Raw genomic sequence first — 20,707 nt, 5'->3', positions numbered from 1 at the left:
AAAATAAACAACATTGTTATAACAGATTTGATGTGGAATAAGATTGCTTGTTACAACAGATTTGGTGTAGATGTGCACTTATTGTATTTGCTACTGGGATGAATAAACTCAAATGTTGTGCATAAATGCATGATAGAACCATGGTTATTTTGAGGATAACCGACTTAACCTTTAAGTGGGTCAAGCAGGGAAATTATCCACGGGTGGCAGTAATGCACACTGAGTTGTTTGCGAGCTGCCAGAGGGACGCTCGAAGAAGCTCTATTAGGACCGGAGGTCGTCTAGGCAACCGGTATACAGCAGGCAAGCCAAGCCTTGCATCACCTGGTGAAACTTTCCTTTAAAGTTTTGTCCAAAGTTGACTCTTTTGGAGATGCCAACCAATAATGTTGCAGCACCCGGGAAAAAGGTAAAGAAAATATACAAAGAAAGAAAAAAAGAAATACCAGCATAGTTTATATAGAGTGAAGTTAATGAGAACTATATAACATGGGCTCAGTGACTAAGTAACAGTGTAATTGTATTAACATACTTTTATTTGTATATTGTGCAAATTATAATATTTGTTATCCCATTATTTTTCATGTGACACTTCATCAGAAGGTGCCTGGTGCAAAGTTACAAAAAGCTACCAATAAAAGAAAGGTGAGTCATCTAAAACACATATACTTCTTAAATTAAATCTATGAAAGTAAATGATGGGGGGGGAAAATGTCATTGCAGGATGAAGAAGATGACTATGCTGATTATGGCTGGGAAGAAAGGACTCATGGCAAACCTATCAAACCTGCTGATCAACTGGATCTCACCGATGCTGTAAGAGAGTCAACATGTGGACGATAAATACAATTAAACGTCATTTTAACATCATTAGTTGCCTTCATATTTTACCCAGGATTCCTTGAGCTCTGTTTATTTCTGTGTAGGAGTTGAATGAGGAGGTCACAAGGATTCTGGCAGCAAAAAATCCACACGCGCCACAAAACATCGTCCGATACAGCTTCAAGGTCAGACACTACAGCAGAGAATACCAGAATAGAATTGCTCTTCTTATTTTGCTTTCTTTATGTTATGTTTCCAGGAAGGTGCTTTCAAGCTGACAAGTGTTGTTGATCAGCTGGCTGTTCACTTTGTCTTGGATGGTTGTCTCATACATCAGGACTCTGATGAGGCTCGCAGGCTGGCAGCCAGTGAAGACCTCTCTGAAGGTGCTCAAGAAAATCTTTTTGTCAATGCGGGTGTTATTACAACTGCAGGCGATGCTCTTTCTGTTTGTTTGTGCAGAGCGCTATATTGACTAATGTAGTTCATACTTTCTGCCATCAGGTGTCACTATCAACATTTGAAATTGAAAAGAGAAATGCATTTCATGTATGATTTTGTTTTTGATTCTGTCCAGCAACAGTTGATACCGGAACAGAACCGGATGAGGAGAAACCTGAAACATTGGTAAAAAAAAATCTTTAAATAAATATGTATATTTTTTTGTTTTTGGTTCTAGTAATTTTGGGATCTATAATTGTAAACAGTGTAATTTCTTTGTTGGGTTCCTATATAGGATACATCTGGTGATGGAGGTGAAGAAGAGGATGCTGGAGAAGATGACAGACCAGACAGTGCTTCTTCCAAAACAAAGGATCAGGAGCCAAAATGTACAAACCAGTTCAATTTCATCGAAAGAGCTTCCCAAACACTCAATAATGCAATGCGGGTAGGAAATTAAAAAATCATCATCATCATCTCTGTGAATGAAACATAATGCAAAATGTAGCCAGCATTCCTCAAGACTTCAAGTTGTGTTTCCATGCAGGACAGAAGCTGCCAGACCGTACCACCTCCACGATGCAACTATTCGGCCAGCGCTAATCAGGTCATAAATTGTCCGACTTCAATCTGCAGCAGAGAATGTTCTCAAATGCTCACCTTTTCTTTGGTCTGTTCAGTGGGAGATATATGATGCGTACACGGAGGAGCTGCAGAAACAAGAAATGAAAAAAGAGAAGCAGAGAGCCTTTCAAACAAAGAAAGATGGTGACCAAAACAAAAAGAAGATTGTGAATGACACTCCAGTAACTCAATTTATTTTCTCTACAACTACTGCATGATCTATATTAATTAATCGATATATCCCTCAATTAACTATTTTTCTGTAACGGTCAGGCTAATTTATATTTGCCAGTCAAGTGTGTTTTTATATCAGCAGAGTGATGACATCACCCAAATGGCCACGGCAGTCACACTGTTGGAACGAATGGTCAATCAGAATACATGTCATGAAATAGCGCAAGGTCTGTTTATTCTTTCACAAATTGCAATATGTCACACTCCGACTAAAACATTATCTTCTTTGAATGCCCTTTCAGATTTCAAATTCTTTGAGGACGCGGCAGATGAATTTAGAGACCAGGAGGGCACTCTTCTCCCCTTGTGGAAGTTCCAATACGACAAAGCTAAAATGATGTGCGTCACGGCACTCTGCTGGTCAGTTTGCTCACCAACACGTCAAACAGATGACAAAGCAAGATGAATCACGAATGCACCTTATTCCACAGGAATGAGAAATATCCTGACCTTTTTGGTGTGGGATTGGGATCTTGTAAGTCAGTGACACGACCGAATCAATATTTTCTGAGAAGCTTACGTGTGACTCAAGGGATGTTTCATCTTTCCTGTCTATTGACAGATGACTTCAGCAAACAGGGCCGCGGGATGCTCCTCTTCTACACGTTGAAGAATTCCACCTTCCCTGAGTACATTTTCCCGACAAGTTCCGGCGTCCTGAGCCTGGATATTCATAAGCGACATTCCTATTTGGTGGCTGTGGGTTTCTATGATGGATGCGTTTGTGTGTACAACTTGAAGAAGAAAGGCATGGAAGCTGAATACAAGAGCAATGCTAAAACTGGCAAGCACACTGATCCTGTCTGGCAGGTGAGCTATATCATATCCAAAAAAGTCAATCCGTAAAAAGAAATAGATATACAATGTACAGTATTTTGTGACTTTTCGATCAGGTACGATGGCAGAGCGACGACATGGACAAAAATCACAATTTCTATTCTGTGTCCTCTGATGGACGTGTTGTGTCTTGGACACTCATTAAGGTTGGTTATGTCCCGACGGTACAATCCAAGCTTTTATTCAGTTTGAATAATATCTGACGCAAATTGGCTTGGATGGACTCATGATCTGACCCTCGTCTTAATTTTAAGTCCAGTTTTAATGGTAGCTTTTTAAATTTCTAGGCATCATGTTCTTCTGCCCATTACAGCCCAATGTGCTGTTTGAAATTATGTACAAAAAGTGTGAATTCAATTTGAAATCCCTCATCCCTGTTCAAAATGGTAAAATGTTGATTGCTCATTGAAATTGAATGAGTCTGCATTAAAGCACTTCATTAGACCGTAGGGCCTCTTTTCTTTTTTTTTTATGACAAGTGAGCCAATAAATGTTTTTTGCACTGTGTGCAAGTGTTCACAATGATTTTGCATGTCTGCAGAATGAACTAGTCTTCTCTGACACTATCAGGCTCACGCTGGATGATGCTGTGTTTGATGGTCCTGAGGGAATTCGGGGGCGTAGCGCCGGTGAGATTTTACATTCTTGATGTGGTAACTTAGCGGGGCTTGTTTTTTTGTTTTTTTCTAAATCACACAATGCTTTATGTTTATTAGTCGGGTCATTGTGGACTGGACATTTAAGTGCCGAAATAAACCACATCATTCTTGTCTACAGTTGGCGGAACATCCTTTGACTTTCACAAACAGAGCGAGTCTCTTTTCGTCGTTGGCACCGAGGAGGGTAAAATACACAAGGTGTGTTGAAATTCATTGCAGCATCCGAGATTTGGCTGTGGATGAAGTGCCAATAGTTTGAAATACAGCAGCTGTGCGCACAAGCCATAAAGCTGATTTAGTTGGAGAGTATGCACTTTCTTTGGCATCACTTTTTAAATTTGCAATCCAAACTGTGAAGTTCTTAAAATGAGACTTTTTTTTTTACAATTCTGTTTTCAGCTATCTTTTGTATATGGTATCTTGTCTCTTTGGAATTACGGGATTTATTATGGCAACTGGTGATTGCTGTCATTCACACAGTCTTGCACTATTTGTTTTACAGTAAATTTTGTTTTCCATTCCACAGTGCTCCAAGAATTACTCAAGCCAGTTCCTTGAGACGTACATTGCCCACAATATGGCAGTGGATGCACTCAAGTGGAATCCTTACCACCCAAAAGTTTTCATCTCTTGCAGCTCGGATTGGACCATCAAGATCTGGGACCATACTATCAAGTAAGATAGATGAAAGATTCCAAAGTCAGCAAGCTAGTATTTTTTAAAATGCATCTGTCATTAGCATCACATAAATTGGGCAAGCCAGAAAGAATGAGTGAAAGCAGATTTGTTAAAAATTATTAATTCCCACCTGGGATCACAAGTATTCTGATTCTTCTCATTGTTGCTGAATATATTTATGATAAAGACAGATTAAGTTTGTAATGTTTACCTGATTCTTTTTTTCAGCACTGCCATGTTGACATTTGAGCTCAGTGCTCCAGTTGGAGATGTGGCCTGGGCACCATACTCCTCCACTGTCTTTGCTGCCGTTACCACAGAAGGATTGGTGAGAATCATTCCAGAGCATCAATCTGAGATGAATATGAATTTTTACACATTACTTTTTATCCAGTCAGTCAAGAAGCCATTTTGCCATTACCAAGCATTTCCAAAAATAAATATCCTATACAATTAAAAAGATAAAACTGTAGTGGATCAAGATCATTTTCATTTCTGTCAATCTTAAACATTGGACTCTCCCTTATTTTGAGCTGTTCTTCAAGTATAAAGGCCAAGATGATATTGAGAAAATGAACAGTTCAGATTGTGTTCTCAAGATCTAATCCAGTGATTAGATTTGTAAATGTCATTTTCTGATCTAAATGTCACCTGTAAATCCATTAAGAATGAACTGGCCGCACAATCATGCTCTTGGCTGGAATTGAGAAGATTAGTTTGAGAAGATTTTGCTGAAAAGAAAAATAATAAAAGCCCATCCTTTACTTTAGAGAAATTCCATCATTTTAAGTTGCAGCACATAATGTCACCATATTCATGCGTGATATTTGTCATTTCCTATGACATCCCCTTGACTCATTCAGACTGATAGTTTCTGTGATTCTACGTGTTTGTGAGGATAACAGCTTGTCTGCTGGCCTGAGACGTGAGAAAAAAATGCGTTCTGGCAACACAACTCGGTTCCTTTTCTTTTTTGTTTTTGGCACATTTCACATCAGAACAAATAGATGCGGAATTCTAATGTCACAATGAAATATCAGTGGGCCCAAGTGAGATTGATCTGAAAATCCCGTTTCAGTTCATTTCCTTTTGGATATCCTTAAGTTAAAAGAAAATGGATAGATATGCAATCACGTCACTGACCTTTAAACAATTCTTAGAAGACGTGACCAGAAAAGCACACATTAATTCAGCGCTAAAGGGACACAGGTTGCGGAAAGTCCGTACTTCCAAGTGATGACTGTGTGTGTAGTCATTACTCACATCTCGTTGGCACGCAAGTGACCCAGACACAATCATTGATCTGCTAGCTTGAAGGAATGGGTCACAGAGTTCACATATGATGTCGTGTCGTCCACCTCAAGTACTCCCGAGCCGTCTTTCATCCAGACTTGACAATTCATTTGATTTCCGTCTATATTGTTACATTGTACAAACAGCTGGAGGAGATGCAGTAAAAAAAAAAATGTTGGTAGTAATTCTTTTCAGAACATGGGAGTAAAACTCCAAAGGCTAAAGAGATACGATATCAATCAGTCATTTACAATTGCATTGTTATTTTTAAGTTTTCATTATAGCATTGAATCATTTTGCATTGTTGCGCAATACTGTTCTCATCATGTTCCAGGTCCATGTTTTTGACCTGAGCATCAACAAGTATCAGGCCATCTGCCGGCAGCCCGTGGTGGCAAAAAAGAAGAGCAAACTGACTCACATTGAGTTTAATCCCGTCCATCCAATCATCATCGTAGGAGATGACCGAGGCTCCGTCATCAGCCTCAAACTGTCCCCGAACCTCCGCAAGAAACCAAAGGTAAGACTCCTTGACAAGAAGAAGTGGTGCAATGAAAATAGATTCAATTAGAATGATCCTAATGTATGTTTAATTTTACAGCACATTGTTGGCCATTCTCATAAACTGATCTGTGAAGCATCAAATACAGAATAGACACACACACACACACACACACACACACAGGCCCATGGCACATCGTTATTGACTACAGTCCTTGAGAATACATCTGGGGCCTAATTATAAAGTTCAGCACGGCTAACAGTGCTCTCAGACCTCAGCATGGCAACTAGCCTTGAGACACAAGCACCCACTACAAATATTATCAACAATATGCTAAAAACATTGACAGAGCGGCCCCTCAGAAATAAAATGGAAAATCAACATTGGAAAAATTCAGGCTATTCAAGTAGCCAAAGTGTGTGTCATTCTAACGCAATTATTTGAGGTTTAAATGGAGGAGACAATGAAGGAAAATGAGATTTCAATGAAGTTTGCAAAGTGTCTTTTATAATCTAATTATCTGCGATATGAAGCCAAGCTGGAGGGCTGAAGTCACTCGCCGCCAATCTAATGCGCTTCACGTTCAAATTTGTAAGGATACTGTCATGCTGTGACGAGGGGAATTTGAAAGAAGCAAAAACAAATATTGGTAGAATATCGGAGCAAATATACACTGTGTGTGTGTGTGTGTGTGTGTGTGTGTGTGTGTGTGTGTGTGTGTGTGTGTGTGTGTGTGTGTGTGTGTGTGTGTGTGTGTGTGTGTGTGTGTGTGTGTGTGTGTGTGTGTGTGTGTGTGTGTGTACATGGCGATGTTGTCATGCCAACCAAGACATAAATAATAATCAATATTTTACAAATCCGTTTTTGATATGCGGTGCGGGGTTTGTTTGTTTTTCGTTGTTTTCAATACACTGACTACAACCATCTTAACTGGGTATGTCATCTTCTGGTGTTTACTTAGCAAAGGCCATGTGTGTGTGTGTGTGTTCGTAGGGAAAGAAAGGTCAAGAGCTGCCCGAAGGTCCTGAAGTGGAAGTGGCCAAGATGGAGAAGCTACTCAATCTACTGAGGGACTCAGAGCAAAGCAGTGTGAAGTGACCTTCATGCTTTCCTGGTGAAGTTTCATTCAGTGAGTGTAAAAAAAATTACCAACACTTGTCACTTTTGTTCCTGACGGCAATCGTTGGTTTGTCTCTTTGTGAAATGGGGAAATTAATAGAATTTTCTTGATTTTTTTTTTCCACAAATGTCATTGAAATGATGGTGTGGAATTTTGGTGATTTGATTGAAACATTTAGAAGAAATTACTGATAGGGGCAAAAAAGGTTACAAATGCTAGATGAATCAGAATGAGATTTTTTTTTTTTTCGTCATCGAAGAAATGACTCAGATTCAATTATAAAATACATTTATTTATCTACTTGTTACATGACACAGGCAACACAATGGACTGCAGTGCACTTGAGCAGTGATTCACAAAAGGCAATTCCATATATATTATTATGTGTGGGAGAGCATTTTGTCGAAGTGAGCAGCAAAACAAATTAGCCTGATAGATTCAACATCTTCACAGCAAAACCAGGACAAATGATGTGATTAACTTGCACGTGCAGTCCTGGGCAACATTCCAGTCATGACCCAAAGAGTTTTTGGACTTCTTTGTAGAATACAAGGGAAAGCTTTGGCTTTGAGTCACCATGCTGCCGGTTGGTTGTGACGCTCTTGTTCAGTGAAGCACCACTCAATGTCCTCCTGACATCTTGCCGTGGACACGTGCAAGCACTCTGTCCATTAGCTGTGATTTGTTCGTTCCAATGCTCGGATTTTGTGGAAGAAGGATGCTCGTCCGTGTTGCTTTGACACCGTGAAACCTGTTCTCTCGCTGTGTTTACTGTTTTGTTCTGTTTGTTTGACCGCAGCCATACTATAAAGACAAATTTATTTTGGATGCATGGCCGTTACAGCTACAGCTAGTAAAAGGAAGCAAGCCTATATAACTTAACTGTCGTCTCATTCAGGTCAGTGGGACTTTGTGCAAAGTAGAAGCAGATGATATTGTGAGGAAAAGAGTACACGGGCACCCCGATATAGTTCTTCTGTTTCCTTTCTGTGGCAAAACTATCTGACAAAATACTCCTTCATTTCAAATGATCTTTGTCAATGTGCCAAAAATTGTATTTACTTTTAAAAGCAGAGGTGGTCATTGATGTTGAAGAGGACACGGATATAGTGTGGCCTCTTCAAGCGTTATGTAACAGCTCCCCGTAAGGAGTTCTGGCTCACAGATTGTTTGGATTTATGAGTGACAATGGCGCACACGTCCCTGTTGTCAGCAATATGCTGAGATGAAATGACGGGATATATTTAGAAACCACCTACAGCAATCATTTCCCTCCCTTTGTGTGTATTAGACGTCGACGTCTATACATGGGAGTTATTTGGTGGTGGTTTGAAATTCACAAAGGCATGTCTAATTATTGCTTTCCCCAATTGTGTTCGGACGCTTCCTGGCACTTTTTCTTCATTGCTACATAAGACTCCTCCCACTGCAGTCAGGAAGTCAGAAGGTACTTTTCATTTAGAGGCCTGCCTTCTCCCTCGCTGGGAGACAGAACCATCAGTCTGTCTGGGCTGGAAGGGACCCTGCATGCTCGATAAATGACAAGACACAAGAGGAGGAGGAAGAGGGCGGCAAATGCGTTACACACAATGGCCACCAATGCTGCTTTGGACAGTGCTGCCACATTCTCTTCAGATTCCATTGTAGGATCCATAAGTCTTCATGAAGCAGCCAGTTGGGATTGTTTGTTATCTGCAGGGTTCATTGTCCACATTTGATCAGCTAATAAACTAAATAAGCATAAAGTAATTGTTCTTCCGTGCAGCGCATTTTACTTCCACTTGATCGATAAGGTTTGAGATTTAAAATGTTTGCTGGTATGGCGGACTCCGCAGAGGCTCAATCAAAATACGGCAGCGGATGATCGCCAGTGTCTGAAAGTGATGGTAAAAAATAAAGCAATCAGAATTAGGCTGGTAGAGAATGACACATACCTGGAATGCTATTTCAGGAAGTGGGTAAAATGGAAATAGCGTCACTGGAGAGAGAAAGCAAATCGAGGAGAAAATGACATGACAAATTTGTGCTCTTTGCTTGATACAAAATTATGGAATAAAGAACCAAATTAGCAAAAGCTCCTTTTATATTCTGCAGAGATTGCATGAATTGGTTTGCTTAAAACATCTGCAGGTGTGAATTTCATCTTCATAAACCGAACTTGTAGAAATGAACCGTTCTTGCTTGAATATATTAAGTTTATCTAACCTAAGTAAATCAAATCCTAGTAATTCAGTTAAATCAACCTCAATAAATTACAATGACCCAACTTGACTACATTTGACGAGAATGTTCATCATTGAAAGAGATTTTTTCATTTTTTTCCCCAGCATGACTGCATACTATATCTTGGCAGGAGTAATAACCAGACACAAGCAGAACAAATAAAAAAAAGAATTTCTAATTTTAGCAACCTGAACAGCTGAGTAAATAGCTGTGGGTGCCACTGCCAACCACATGACGCTTTGAGTCAAGTATGCCTTTGTTATTATTGCTTCAGTTCAGTACTGAAATTGGGACTGGCCTAGATTGGAATTCAATTTGAACTGACTCGAATTAAGGCAAATTGTACACCCTATACAAATACAAGAAACATCTCAAAATGTGAATGAAAGTCAAACTGTTTAGGATCTTTAGCCCAAATCTGGTGTCATTATTTTACATGTGTTCCCTGCAGAGTAATTTGGTGTGAATTGCCATTAAAGTTCAATTAAAAACAAATCAGGAGGCCTGCCTAATTGCACGAGATAATTGTCTGATAGTGACAAAACATGTCAACAGTAATTAGGCAAACAACTCGAGCTAACAAAAAAAGATCAAGTTTGCTCTCAATTTATGAGGGCCACTCTGTAAGAAAATGTTCCAGCTACTCACTCTCATGAAAAGCATATTAGAGAGACGTATCCCCAACCATCCATCCAAAATGATTGAAATGAAAAAATATTTTTTTGCTGCAGATCATGCATCTTTTTTTTCCTTCTATGTGATGAAAAGTTAACAACATATATGGATAATCATTGCTTACTTACCGAGCAGGCTCTTCTGAATGAACATGCAGCTTTGACTTATGTTTCACTGGCCACCGTGTGTTCACGTGGATCCAAGTGCTCTTCGCCAGATTCTCAGGCTCTTTCTGTTTGTGTGCTGCCCTCCCCCCACCTCCATCTGTTCATCAAACACAATCAAAGATGAGGCAGCATAGCTTGAGGAGTTCTGTGATAGCAGAGACGGACGGGGAGCATGGGAGAGAGATTGCGGGAGAGAGATTGCAAGAGAGAGAATGGGAAGCGGAGGCGGGGCTGAGTTAGAGTTAGTGGGTGTCAGCAGTGATATCAAGCGCAAAAAAAAGAAGGGGAACAGTTTGAATGCAATTACATCAAGATCCTGCTGCAGCACAGGGGAGGTGTTGTTATGGCCAACGAGCACATTGCGGTGCAGAGGGTTGACAAAACAAGTTCAGCACAGAGGAGCATGTCTTTGGGGAAAACTGCAATTAGTTTTCATTTGGATCTATATTTAAGACACGCAAACACAGCAAAGCTAAGAATCCATGACACTTCTCTTCCTCAAGACAAAAAAAGGAGGTCATCCGAGTCACCATCTATCCATTTTTCTACATTCCTCCTCGGGAAGCTATCCCAAGTGACTTACAGAAAGGGAAAGCAGCCTACACCCTGCGCTGATCATTCCTCAATCATTGGGCACGTAGAGTCAGACTGTCGTTGAATAGAAGCGTAACCCACGCTGTCAGACAAGTTCGACACCATGAGTGGCCCCTGAGTCATGCATTCCTAATCACTAATCCCTCACAAACCTGACACATCAGATGGATGGTGCCTAAAAATTTGAATAGTCTGGAAAAGATGAGCTATTATGTCCAATGATAACTTTTATTTCTGTGTTTGAGGTGACTTTCGAAAAGACAACGCAACAATGCAGTTGTATCAAAGTTGTGTCTCATTGATGATTATTTGTATCGAGGGCACCAGCGCAGAATACAGCAGTTGCTCTTATATTTTGGGTCACTTTTCTGCTACGTAATCACAGCAAATTGTCCAGCAGGTCCTGAAGGAGCAAAGCAGCCCCAGACCATTGGATCACTAACACCATTTCTGACCGTGTTCATTTTACACCAAATGTAAGAGTGCAAAATAGATAAATAAATAAAACTCCAAAATAAAATACACTAAATTGTGTATGTATGAAATTCTCCCATTTCCCATTCGATGAACTGTAGCGGAAAAAATGCAGACGGCGAGGTCGAGTATGCGTCAAACATGAATATTTTGCAGTATTAAATAAGAATGGGCAGCGTAAAATGAATATGATGACACAGCATGCAGTATGGTAGTGCAATAAATAAAAAGTTATCCTTTATTTCCGTGGCCCTGGGACCAACTGTACACTTCGATGAAGGGAGAGAGCACCCTCTACTGATAGGTTATGTCACGAACACAGCCCTGAAAGCCACTGCATTGCATCTTCCACCAAAAACAGAAAAAACAAGACCTTACTAACATTACACTATAGCAGCAGCTTAAGTCAGAAGGTATACCATTCGGGAGAAATTAGAAATATTCAAAAAAATGTGGAACTTGTTTTCATGTAAAATACTTTATTGCGCTTTGCGGTGCTGTTAAGGCTCAAGTTCTCTTAGCAGACTGAGAAGCTTCTCCATCTTGGCTACTTCTGCCTCAGGGCCTTCAACCAAATCGCGACCTTTCTTCCCCTACACATGCACAAGCGCACACAGCCAAGTTGTAACACAACGTCACTTTTTTTTTTTTTATTCTGATGTGGCACTTTACCTTTGGTTTTTTGCGGAGGTTCGGGGACAATTTGAGGCTGATAACAACACCTCTGTCATCACCAACTACGATGACGGGCTCGACAGGGTTAAACTCAATGTGAGTCAGCTTAGTCTTCTTTTTATTTACCACCGGCTGCTGGCAGATAGCCTGATACTTGTTGATGGCGAGGTCAAAAACATGAACCTGAAAAATAATATCAGAGTACTTAGCGTGCTGAACAAATTGTGTGTTTAATTAAGCGGGGTGAGGTTAACCTTTAGAATCTGCGTCCAAATCGTGCAGCTAAATTTTGTGGTACACTGGTGAGGTCTGATGGAGTCGTTTCGAGTCATTCGGTGTGCATGTGCTCTTCATGGACTATATGTGTGGGTGGGTCAGATGACCCCCGTGTCAAATGTGTTCCCGCTATCTGTGACGGCCCGGCTGCACACAAAGAATGTTTTGTAGAGTACAGCCGAGCACAGAAGGCAGCCTGTCTAACTCTGAAATGTTGTTGTTGTTTGAGGTGAGAGGCGGAGTTATGCTAAAGCGTCCCTTGATCGCAGCCATATTGCACACAAAGCGTTATAGTTTCAAATGACTCTTACCAAACCATCTGTGGTGACACCAACAAAGACAGTAGAGGAATACGGCGCCCAGTCCACATCGCCAACCGGTGCATTCAGTTCAAATGTGAACATTGGGACGCTGGAAAAGGAAAGAAAGCAAAGGCTCACTCACTTTCATGAAAAATCACATATGAACTATAAATAAAGTCAATTTCAAGCTCAAAATAGAATGTTCATGAAACAGTTTACCTGTAATCCTGGTCCCAGATCTTGACGCTCCAATCTGAACTGCAGGAGATGAAAACCTTTGGGTGGTAAGGATTCCACTTCACCCTATCCACTGCCATGTTGTGAGCCTCGTATGTCTTGAGGTACTGGCTTGAGTAATTCTTGGAGCACTAGATAATGAGAGAATGACGGCAAAGGGAATGTTGGATCATGCTTTTACTATACTGAAAAGGTACACACAAATTATAAATGTTATTTGCGGATACTTATTGTCATCAATCCACCAGAGACACAACAGCTCTAAATATGTTGAAGGAAAACTTTATTTAATTAATTGAAGGTTGAGTATAGTCTTTTTTTTTTTTTTACTCTACAGTTCTGATTGCAGTGACAAAGCCCACACTCAGAATATTAAATCAACTTGATGGCTTTTAGGCACAGTTGTTATATTTCAGGCATCTGACAGTTCATTGACAGCCAAATCTCAGTGGGTGGAATGATGTCTCCCAGCCTACCTTGTGTATTTTTCCTTCCTGAGTGCCAACTACGAAGAGATCGTCAATCTGTGGGTGAAAGTCAAAGGATGTGCCACTAGCTGCACACAAGAAGTATATGAGGCTTAGAGGAGCAATACACGTGACAGCCAACAAATGGAAAGCTAATTAAACTGTGATTGCTACAATGTCTACAATACTTTCAAAGTCACACAAAAAGTGAAAACTCACCGTTGGTAAGCTCCTGAATACCTTCTAACCCATCAGACACAGTATAATCCAGTGCTAGTCTGATAGCATCGATGAAGACAAGCTCGTTCTGCAGACATTTAAATACATTGTGATGCACTTTAATGTCTTAATCCAGTTTTGGATAAATATTATATATAAATATACAACTTCAAATTCAGTTAAAAAATAACATTTCAGTAATTTCTCTAACCTTCCTGAGCGTCCATGACACAACTCGGCCATCCGATGACACTGAATAAAAATTGAGGCTCTTGTCATTCTGCCAGCGAACCTGAACGAAAAATAAAAAAAACACATGGCTAAATGACTATTGAAACAGCTCACCAAACATTTTGTGAGTTTGCATTTTTGATGCAACTCCCCTCTACCTGCCACACGGGGTCAGTGTGCATGCCATTGTTAGCGGTGCTCTTGTACTGAGGGTCCTGTCCTTTGTTTTTCAAGTTGTACACACACACGCATCCATCATGGAAACCGACAGCCACAAGGTAGGAATGCTGCTTATGGATATCGAGGGTCATGACCCCAGACCCTGTCGGGAAGATGTACTCGGGGTAGGTAGAATTCTTCAACGTGTAGAAGAGGAGCATCCCTCGGCCTTGTTTGCTGAAGTCATCTGCCGTTGATAAGGATGGAAGTTGTCTTAATTAAAGTATGATTTAAAGATGTAAGTAACTTTCCTAGATTATTTTTTCCTTGTCCCTGTTTTTTTTTCTCTCGCACGGATGGTTTGCATAACGATAAATTAACAATGATATAATTTGGAAAATATTAATATTTAGTCACAAGTATGAATTTTGCAACAATGTGAAAACCTGGTGAAATCCGTATTGCACACGTTTTATAGGTCAAACTTTAAAACAAAAAGACACTCAGTGTGGGGAAAATGTGTTTAGGCACACCAAATTCCATCTCTGATTACAATTTGCTGCTAACCAGAGGTTTTGTTTTTTTTCATCTCAAAATTTCTTCTAGACTTACATGATCCCAGTCCCACACCGAAAAAATCTGGATACACGAAATTCCTACGGAAAAAGGTCCATTATTAGTCCTCTTACCTTAACAGTGAGTGCTTGATGATGTGAATGAGCAAACCTACCAGCAGAAGGCAGTGACACACATCAATTTGGCTTTGTTATACTGGAACTTCCAAAGTGGGAGAACAGTACCCTCTTGTTCCCTAAATTCATCAGCCGCATCCTCAAAGTATTTGAAATCTGAAAGGAAATACAAGGCGAGAAGAAACAATCGTATTTTTCTCGATACTGCACTATAACATCACCTTGTGCTACTTCATTAAATGTGTTCTGATTGACCATCCTCTCTAATAGCATGGCTGATTTGGCTACTTGGGTGATGTCATCACTCTGTAGAAATAAAAGACAGACAAAAATGGACGATAGAGCTGAACGTAAACAGATCGCTATCAGGTCCAATGCAGAGTTAGTGTGACTCACCGGTGTCTCAATGAGTATCTTTTTGTTTATGTCATCCTTATTGTTTTCTCTTTTCGCCAGCTCTTCCATGTAAACGTCATATATGTTCCACTGCAAAGGCCAAACAAGAAACATCACAATATTCCCAAAGTGACTATTTCCAAACAACTCAGATGTATGAAACATTTTTTAAATGAAAAAAATCGGAGAACTCTCAACCTGGCAAGCGTTTGCGAAGTAGTTGAAGCGTGGAGGAGGAATAGTTTGGATACTTCGACCCTGCAGGAAAATATTAACGGATCTTAATTGTGCAATCGAATCAAATTTGATGTACTATAAGAAAACCCACAGGTTAGATAACTGTCATAAATTGGGAAATAAGGTGTTAATCAAATTAGTTGTCCTTTCTATACCTGCAGTGGATTATTGAGGGTTTGAGAGGCTCTTTCGATAAAGTTGAACTGGTTTGTAACTTTTGGCTCTACTGGTATGTCGTCTTCTACGACCTCCTCTTCCTCGCCTCCATCGCCATCCGCATCACCATCGCCAGATCCTTCCTGTATGGAAAATCAACAAAGTTTGACCGAGCATCTCATTATTGAGAGATTTAAAAAGTGAATTGAAGATACTTGACAGCTGCAACTTAACAAGAACAAGTGCAACTACTTCAGATCACATGACGCCTTACCTCATCAGCAGAATCTTCTCCTTCCTCTCCCGTTGCTGGAAAATCATCAAATCATTTCATATAAATACATCAAGACGATACGCCGCTAATGGAATTTCCCACCGTCTTCGGTGAGTTCCTCAGTGGTTGTCACAGGAGCTTCATCAAAGTCTTGATGTTCGAGACAGCCATCCAACATAAAGTGAACCGCCAAGTGATTTACAGACGTGGTCAGCTTGTAAGCACCATCCTGGAAAATACAAAGCGGCGATGAGACGATGAAGGATAGAAACGTCGACACAAGAACCTGTGATTGTCTTACATGAAATTTGTAGTGGGCAAGATTTTGGGGGGCATGTGGATTTTTGGCTGTCAAAGTCCTTGTTATTTCCTCTTTCAGCTCCTGTCAGTAGAGAGAAAAAAAAAAAAGCCAGGAAAATTCAGTCCATACTAGACTTGAGTAAATTTACTCGTACAAGTGATAAACTGGTGATTTGTGTCAGTCTTACGGCTTCAGTGAGTTCCAATTGTTCTGGAGGCTTAATAAGTTTCCCCGGATCGTCATCGTCCTGAAATAGAGAAGTGATCAAATTGTTCAATATTTTTTTTGCAGATGACTTGAAATGTTAGTTGTGCACACAAACCACATTACATCAACAATATCAATGCATGCAACTCACCTTTTTCTTGTTTGATTTGAATGACTTGGCAGGATGCTTGGGTCATGACGGCACATTGTGAAAAACACAACAAAAACGGTTAGGAGTGTTTCAATTAGTCGATTTGCTTTGACTGACACTTTTAAAGGAGAGCATGTTAAAAGTCAACTATAATTTAAAATAGACAATATAGTCATATGAGCATTGCACAAAAAAATGTCACTTACTTGATCTTTGCTCATCTTTTCCTATCTGTATTTTTCCACAAATGTACGGTTACTTGTGTGTGTAAACCAAACCCCATTTTTAACTGCAATTCTTCCTTTGAACTCTTTTGGGGATGACATAATAAAGGTTTTAATGACATGAGTGTTAATGCAAAGATGACACTTTTGATAAACATGTGATGTAATAATAAGAATTATATTAATAGATTTTTTTCATGTGTGGGGAAACCTACTCGCCCCATCATAATTGCCCTTGTAATTGATCATGTTTAAAATGGATAACTGGTTGTCTTTTTGGTTCTATTCCCTGGAGACTACTGAGGCACCCAACATGGCTGGCAGTGGATGTTTTAAGGCTAAAGGCCTCCACACCATGAGATTTTCATCTCTTATTTGGACTGCTTTATCTTACGTGGGACAAGACTTGTTGTAAGTTCATTTCACATTTTTTCCAATGACTAATGTAACATTCTGTCGAGCGTGGGGGGGGGGTGGGGGGGGGCAGTAGATGCACTTGCAGATAATAGACAACAGAACAGATGTATCTCTTTTGATTCGACTGGTGGCAGTTTTTAGATAATTATTCGACTTGATTGATTCCATCGCTCTAAATGAGGCTCAAAGTTCAATCAAGCCTGACTTCTTGCATCTCCATGATGTAATGGGTCATTATTCAAAACACTGTTTCTATAATGGGAGGTTGATTACTGTTATTATTCAGTCAAGTTGCTGCTGACAAAGCTTGAGGGGATATGCAATGAAAATCATGTAGCCCAAGAGGACACTGAGACTATAATGATGATAAATACTGTATACTTGCAAGATAATATGCAAAGAAATTTCGTTATGACAGAATTGTTGTTGTTTTTTTCTCACTGAATGACAATAAATAATCAACACATTATAAACACCAAATAAACCTAAAATTAGAACTGAATCATTCATTCATATCAATTACTCAAACATTAGATCAATAATTAGTTTGGAAGTGCTTTCCACGGTTATCCCAGTTCATGTTTTTCAGTGGGAGTTAACCACTGCTTACTGGCTGGAACATGTTACGGGATATGTTTGCAAGAAGGCTCTATCTTGTGCTAATGGAAGCAGCTGCCTTGACTGACCTATTTCAGTGAGTCACAGTTGCACTCTTCCAGCACACTGGCTATTGTGCAACTGTAATGTTTCAGGTGACTTGAGGCAAAAAATAAAAAAATCCTTCACATTCACTATGCTGGTTTAGAGCAAGGCAGTCTGACCATGTTTCTTGAAAGTGGAGGACCCTTCTATCGGTGATAACTGAAGAGAAACCTCTTGTGAGCAGCTCAAAACACTTGAGTTTGATTTTATCAGACTGGAATCAGGGAAGTGCTTTCAAGTCAAGACACCTCTCGTCTTGGCTCTCATTTCATTTTCATCTTGTTCTTCTACTTTTCACTTCAGTGTTACTTCCTTGAAGACGGATTGCACCTTTTATGTTATCGCATCTAATGGTAGCTAATACAACCAAACAACTGCTCACGGTACCAAATTCCGCTATGTTAAAAAATGGTTCTTGGTATTTAGGAATAATTTCCATCTCGGTCTTGATGTATCTAAGAAACAATTAACAGCTTTACCATCAGACAGTCCAGGCTAACAGAAAAAAAGCAAACAGGAAATGTGTTATATTTAGTCGAGGATATAATATGACATATCAGGCTACTGGAACATATCTCAGCTAAGTTTGCAAGTTTGGCACTGGAGCCATTTTACTCTGCCAGAATGTGTGACGCTAATCAAATAGCAAGACGGGGATCCATTTTCTTTCATAAGCAATAGTTAATCATGTAAAAAAGTTCCGAAACCTTTGTTTTGATTGACAGCAGGGCGTAAATACAATTTACAATACATATTCATATCATCACAGTTTATTTTGCTCATTAGAAACAAAAAGGATAAATTGTACTCCATAGGCGCACATTCTCACTAGATAGTGTATATACATGATCAAAATATAATATACTATTCAGTCAATAAAATATCTACCCTGATATTTTGAATAAGATACTATAGGCAATGTCTTCAGTCTTCACAATATTCAGCCACAATGAATAACAAAAGGAGTGAAACAGATTTGTCCCGCCAGCTTCCAAATATACTCAATGCTAATCATCAGATAGCCTAATAAATTGAATCAGCATAAAACTCTTGTTTTGGCTACAAGGAGGGCGGGGGGGGGGGGGGGTAAACAGGATGAGATGTGACAGGTCACAAGTAAACGTGAATGTAGCACCTCCAGCTCTTTTGAATCATTGTAGATGCCATCCTACAATCAGCACTTTTGTTAGTCCTGCTCAAGTGTTCCAAAAGTTCCTCTCCTTTATTCCCTCAGACCAAATGATTCATCTGGAACACAAACAGAAAGAAACACATTGCCCTTATTCTCAACAATGGAAATATCAGCTTGCAGTCCACGTCAGCTCAATAAAATTCTTACACTGGTGAAATGCACAGTACAGATGATAGTGATGACGAGTAGGCCGATGATAATGGAAGCAATCGCCACATAGAGAGCATTCTTGCCCAGCCGCCTCGAGCCATCATAGTCACCATTGTCATAGCTGTTCCTAGACTGTGGGCGTCACCAAAAAAATAAAAAAATAAAATGATAACATTTTGGGTTACATAAGCACTAGAAAATTGTTTGAGTTGCAAAAAATAAAACTATAACTGAAGCATTGTGGCTCAAAATAAATGACAGCATAAGTAAATGAATGAATAAATAAATTGACAATACATGTACAGTTACTAGATGAACAGATTAATTACATTTCTGTTTGTATAAAAGCATTGAAATCCATCATGTTACACTGAAAGACTTTAAACTTGTACATACCATAATAGAGAAGACCAGAGCCACAACGTTGACAGGATATGCAGGACAAAAACAAGCAAACATCGTTAAAAAGAGGTAACTTCGAAGTGGTGGTTCCTTTTCCTCTGTTGAACTGTTATCACAAGACTGACTCTCACTCAGTGAACCTTTCACCTGCTGGTCAAGCACTCCAAGCGCCATTTTAGCCAACGCCAAGAAAAAGGTCAGAGGAGGGAAAAACCTCAAAGAGGAAATTCTCAATGATCAAATTCTCAAATCCAATAATCCTGACATGAAAAAATTGACGCCGCAGATCTAAAAATCTCGTGTTGACGATTCCGGTGCGCTCGTAACATAAAACATGAGAAGAGAGGGAGTAAGGACGGCTGACGGGAGAAGGGTGAGGATCACTGACCCTATTGGCCTCCATCCAGTAGAGGAATACAACTGTCTACAAATAGTCACCCCAACAAATAAAACAACAAAACCCACAGAGACGCATACTTTGGAATAATTTATTAAGATTTTAAAATTGAAATGATATTAGGGGGGGGGGGGGGGGTCGTAAGAAAAGAATTGTTGTAAAGCTTGGCTGAGCCAATCTTCATCTTTTGTGACCTCGAGTAAGGCGCTACAAGCTCAATTCAAAGCATCGGCCCCGTTCCTGACATCAACACAAAACGATCGTCAATACACAAGGGGAACAAGGTGGCAACACAGAAAAATATATCTTTTTTTTTTCTGAAAATAAAATCTTAATGCCGCAAGATTATCCACACACCCCTGTTTTTACCAATAATAGCACTATTTTCATTTGTAAGGTACAAAATAACTTATTGCTTTATTGTAAGTTAAAAAGTTACAGTGTAGGTGTCCAGCAGTAGTTTTGTGTCGTGTCCCAGATGGTCTGACAGGAATGACTGGCTGGATGAGGAAGTGGCTTCAAGTGTCTTGCTATGCTCAACATGAAACAAGGCTGAACAAACAGGTCACTTGTTTTTTTTTTTGTTTTTTTTTTTAGTTTGCTTTTGTTTCGGGTTTTTTTTGCACATGTTGAATTTGTTCCGGCGTGTGACTTTGCCTTCCAGCCAGGGTTTGTCTCCAACGAGACCCTTTATCAGAGCCGACTGGGACCAGACCCTGTTACATTTCACGTTCCCTGCCCAAACCCCCTCCACCCAAGATTACATGGAGCAGCAACTGTATATAATCGACAATTATGTGGAGGAGCACAAAGCCATGAATACAAAATAAGAAATGTGAGGGAAGCAGCGGAGACCAGTGCAACAAAATGGAACAGGGAGATCAGATCAGTACCAAATAC

At 39.8% G+C, this 20,707-nt stretch overlaps 3 protein-coding genes across 5 annotated transcripts; 1 reads left to right on the top strand and 2 right to left on the bottom strand.

Annotated features, from left to right (window-relative positions):
- The first annotated feature begins 373 nt into the window (after positions 1-373).
- On the top strand, positions 374-7,188 carry dnai1.2 (dynein, axonemal, intermediate chain 1, paralog 2). Its single transcript, XM_085924265.1, has 20 exons — positions 374-409; positions 601-645; positions 724-816; positions 927-1,007; positions 1,082-1,208; positions 1,400-1,449; positions 1,559-1,711; positions 1,811-1,870; positions 1,944-2,099; positions 2,201-2,288; positions 2,364-2,481; positions 2,553-2,596; positions 2,684-2,931; positions 3,015-3,104; positions 3,500-3,587; positions 3,736-3,815; positions 4,144-4,292; positions 4,524-4,623; positions 5,923-6,108; positions 7,084-7,188. Exons 1-20 carry the CDS (start codon positions 374-376, stop codon positions 7,186-7,188), a joined length of 2,097 nt encoding a protein of 698 aa, XP_085780391.1.
- A 1,534-nt stretch (positions 7,189-8,722) lies between these two features.
- On the bottom strand, positions 8,723-16,605 carry LOC147048986 (dynein axonemal intermediate chain 1-like). Of its 3 annotated transcripts, XR_015067565.1 has the most exons (21): positions 16,530-16,605; positions 16,324-16,359; positions 16,153-16,212; positions 15,966-16,046; positions 15,767-15,893; positions 15,665-15,699; positions 15,390-15,533; positions 15,196-15,255; positions 14,823-15,087; positions 14,640-14,757; positions 14,522-14,565; positions 13,909-14,156; positions 13,731-13,811; positions 13,520-13,607; positions 13,310-13,389; positions 12,816-12,964; positions 12,606-12,705; positions 12,016-12,201; positions 11,822-11,936; positions 10,237-10,372; positions 8,723-9,084 (listed from the first exon to the last, which is right to left on the bottom strand). XR_015067565.1 is itself a non-coding variant. In XM_085924036.1 (20 exons), the coding sequence occupies exons 1-20, from the start codon at positions 16,542-16,544 to the stop codon at positions 11,844-11,846; spliced, it is 1,920 nt and encodes a 639-aa protein (XP_085780162.1). In that variant the 5' UTR covers positions 16,545-16,605; the 3' UTR covers positions 11,696-11,843. The 3 variants fall into 3 exon arrangements, 2 of the variants coding, with proteins under 2 accessions (XP_085780162.1, XP_085780161.1); XM_085924036.1 differs by lacking the exons at positions 8,723-9,084; positions 10,237-10,372 and having other exon boundaries at positions 11,696-11,936; positions 14,823-14,907; positions 14,998-15,087; XM_085924035.1 differs by lacking the exons at positions 8,723-9,084; positions 10,237-10,372 and having other exon boundaries at positions 11,696-11,936.
- A 1,831-nt stretch (positions 16,606-18,436) lies between these two features.
- On the bottom strand, positions 18,437-19,593 carry LOC147048985 (transmembrane protein 233). The gene is made up of 3 exons (XM_085924271.1): positions 19,405-19,593; positions 19,006-19,140; positions 18,437-18,914 (listed from the first exon to the last, which is right to left on the bottom strand). Exons 1-3 carry the CDS (start codon positions 19,582-19,584, stop codon positions 18,897-18,899), a joined length of 333 nt encoding a protein of 110 aa, XP_085780397.1. The 5' UTR covers positions 19,585-19,593; the 3' UTR covers positions 18,437-18,896.
- Positions 19,594-20,707: the final 1,114 nt, after the last annotated feature.

This window comes from Syngnathus leptorhynchus, chromosome 11 (genome assembly GCF_054491065.1).
Source record: "Syngnathus leptorhynchus isolate UIUO chromosome 11, UIUO_Slep, whole genome shotgun sequence".
NCBI classification, from domain to species: domain Eukaryota; kingdom Metazoa; phylum Chordata; class Actinopteri; order Syngnathiformes; family Syngnathidae; genus Syngnathus; species Syngnathus leptorhynchus.
Note: the sequence above shows the minus strand (reverse complement) of the source record. Positions and strands in the feature narration are given on the sequence as shown.

Excerpts from the sequence above, each read along its gene's own strand:
- LOC147048986 (XM_085924035.1), bottom strand. Across the intron at positions 15,256-15,389 it reads CCCTCAATAATCCACTGCAG|GGTCGAAGTATCCAAACTAT; the intron begins GTATAGAAAGGA and ends ATTTTCCTGCAG. Across the intron at positions 12,706-12,815 it reads ATCTGGGACCAGGATTACAG|CGTCCCAATGTTCACATTTG; the intron begins GTAAACTGTTTC and ends TTCCTTTTCCAG.
- dnai1.2 (XM_085924265.1), top strand. The coding sequence starts at position 374 with ATGCCAACCAATAATGTTGCAGCACCCGGGAAAAAG. Across the intron at positions 1,712-1,810 it reads CACTCAATAATGCAATGCGG|GACAGAAGCTGCCAGACCGT; the intron begins GTAGGAAATTAA and ends GTTTCCATGCAG. Across the intron at positions 2,100-2,200 it reads TTATTTTCTCTACAACTACT|CAGAGTGATGACATCACCCA; the intron begins GCATGATCTATA and ends TTTTTATATCAG.
- LOC147048985 (XM_085924271.1), bottom strand. The coding sequence starts at position 19,584 with ATGGCGCTTGGAGTGCTTGACCAGCAGGTGAAAGGTTCACTGAGTGAG. Across the intron at positions 19,141-19,404 it reads CTCTGGTCTTCTCTATTATG|TCTAGGAACAGCTATGACAA; the intron begins GTATGTACAAGT and ends TGACGCCCACAG.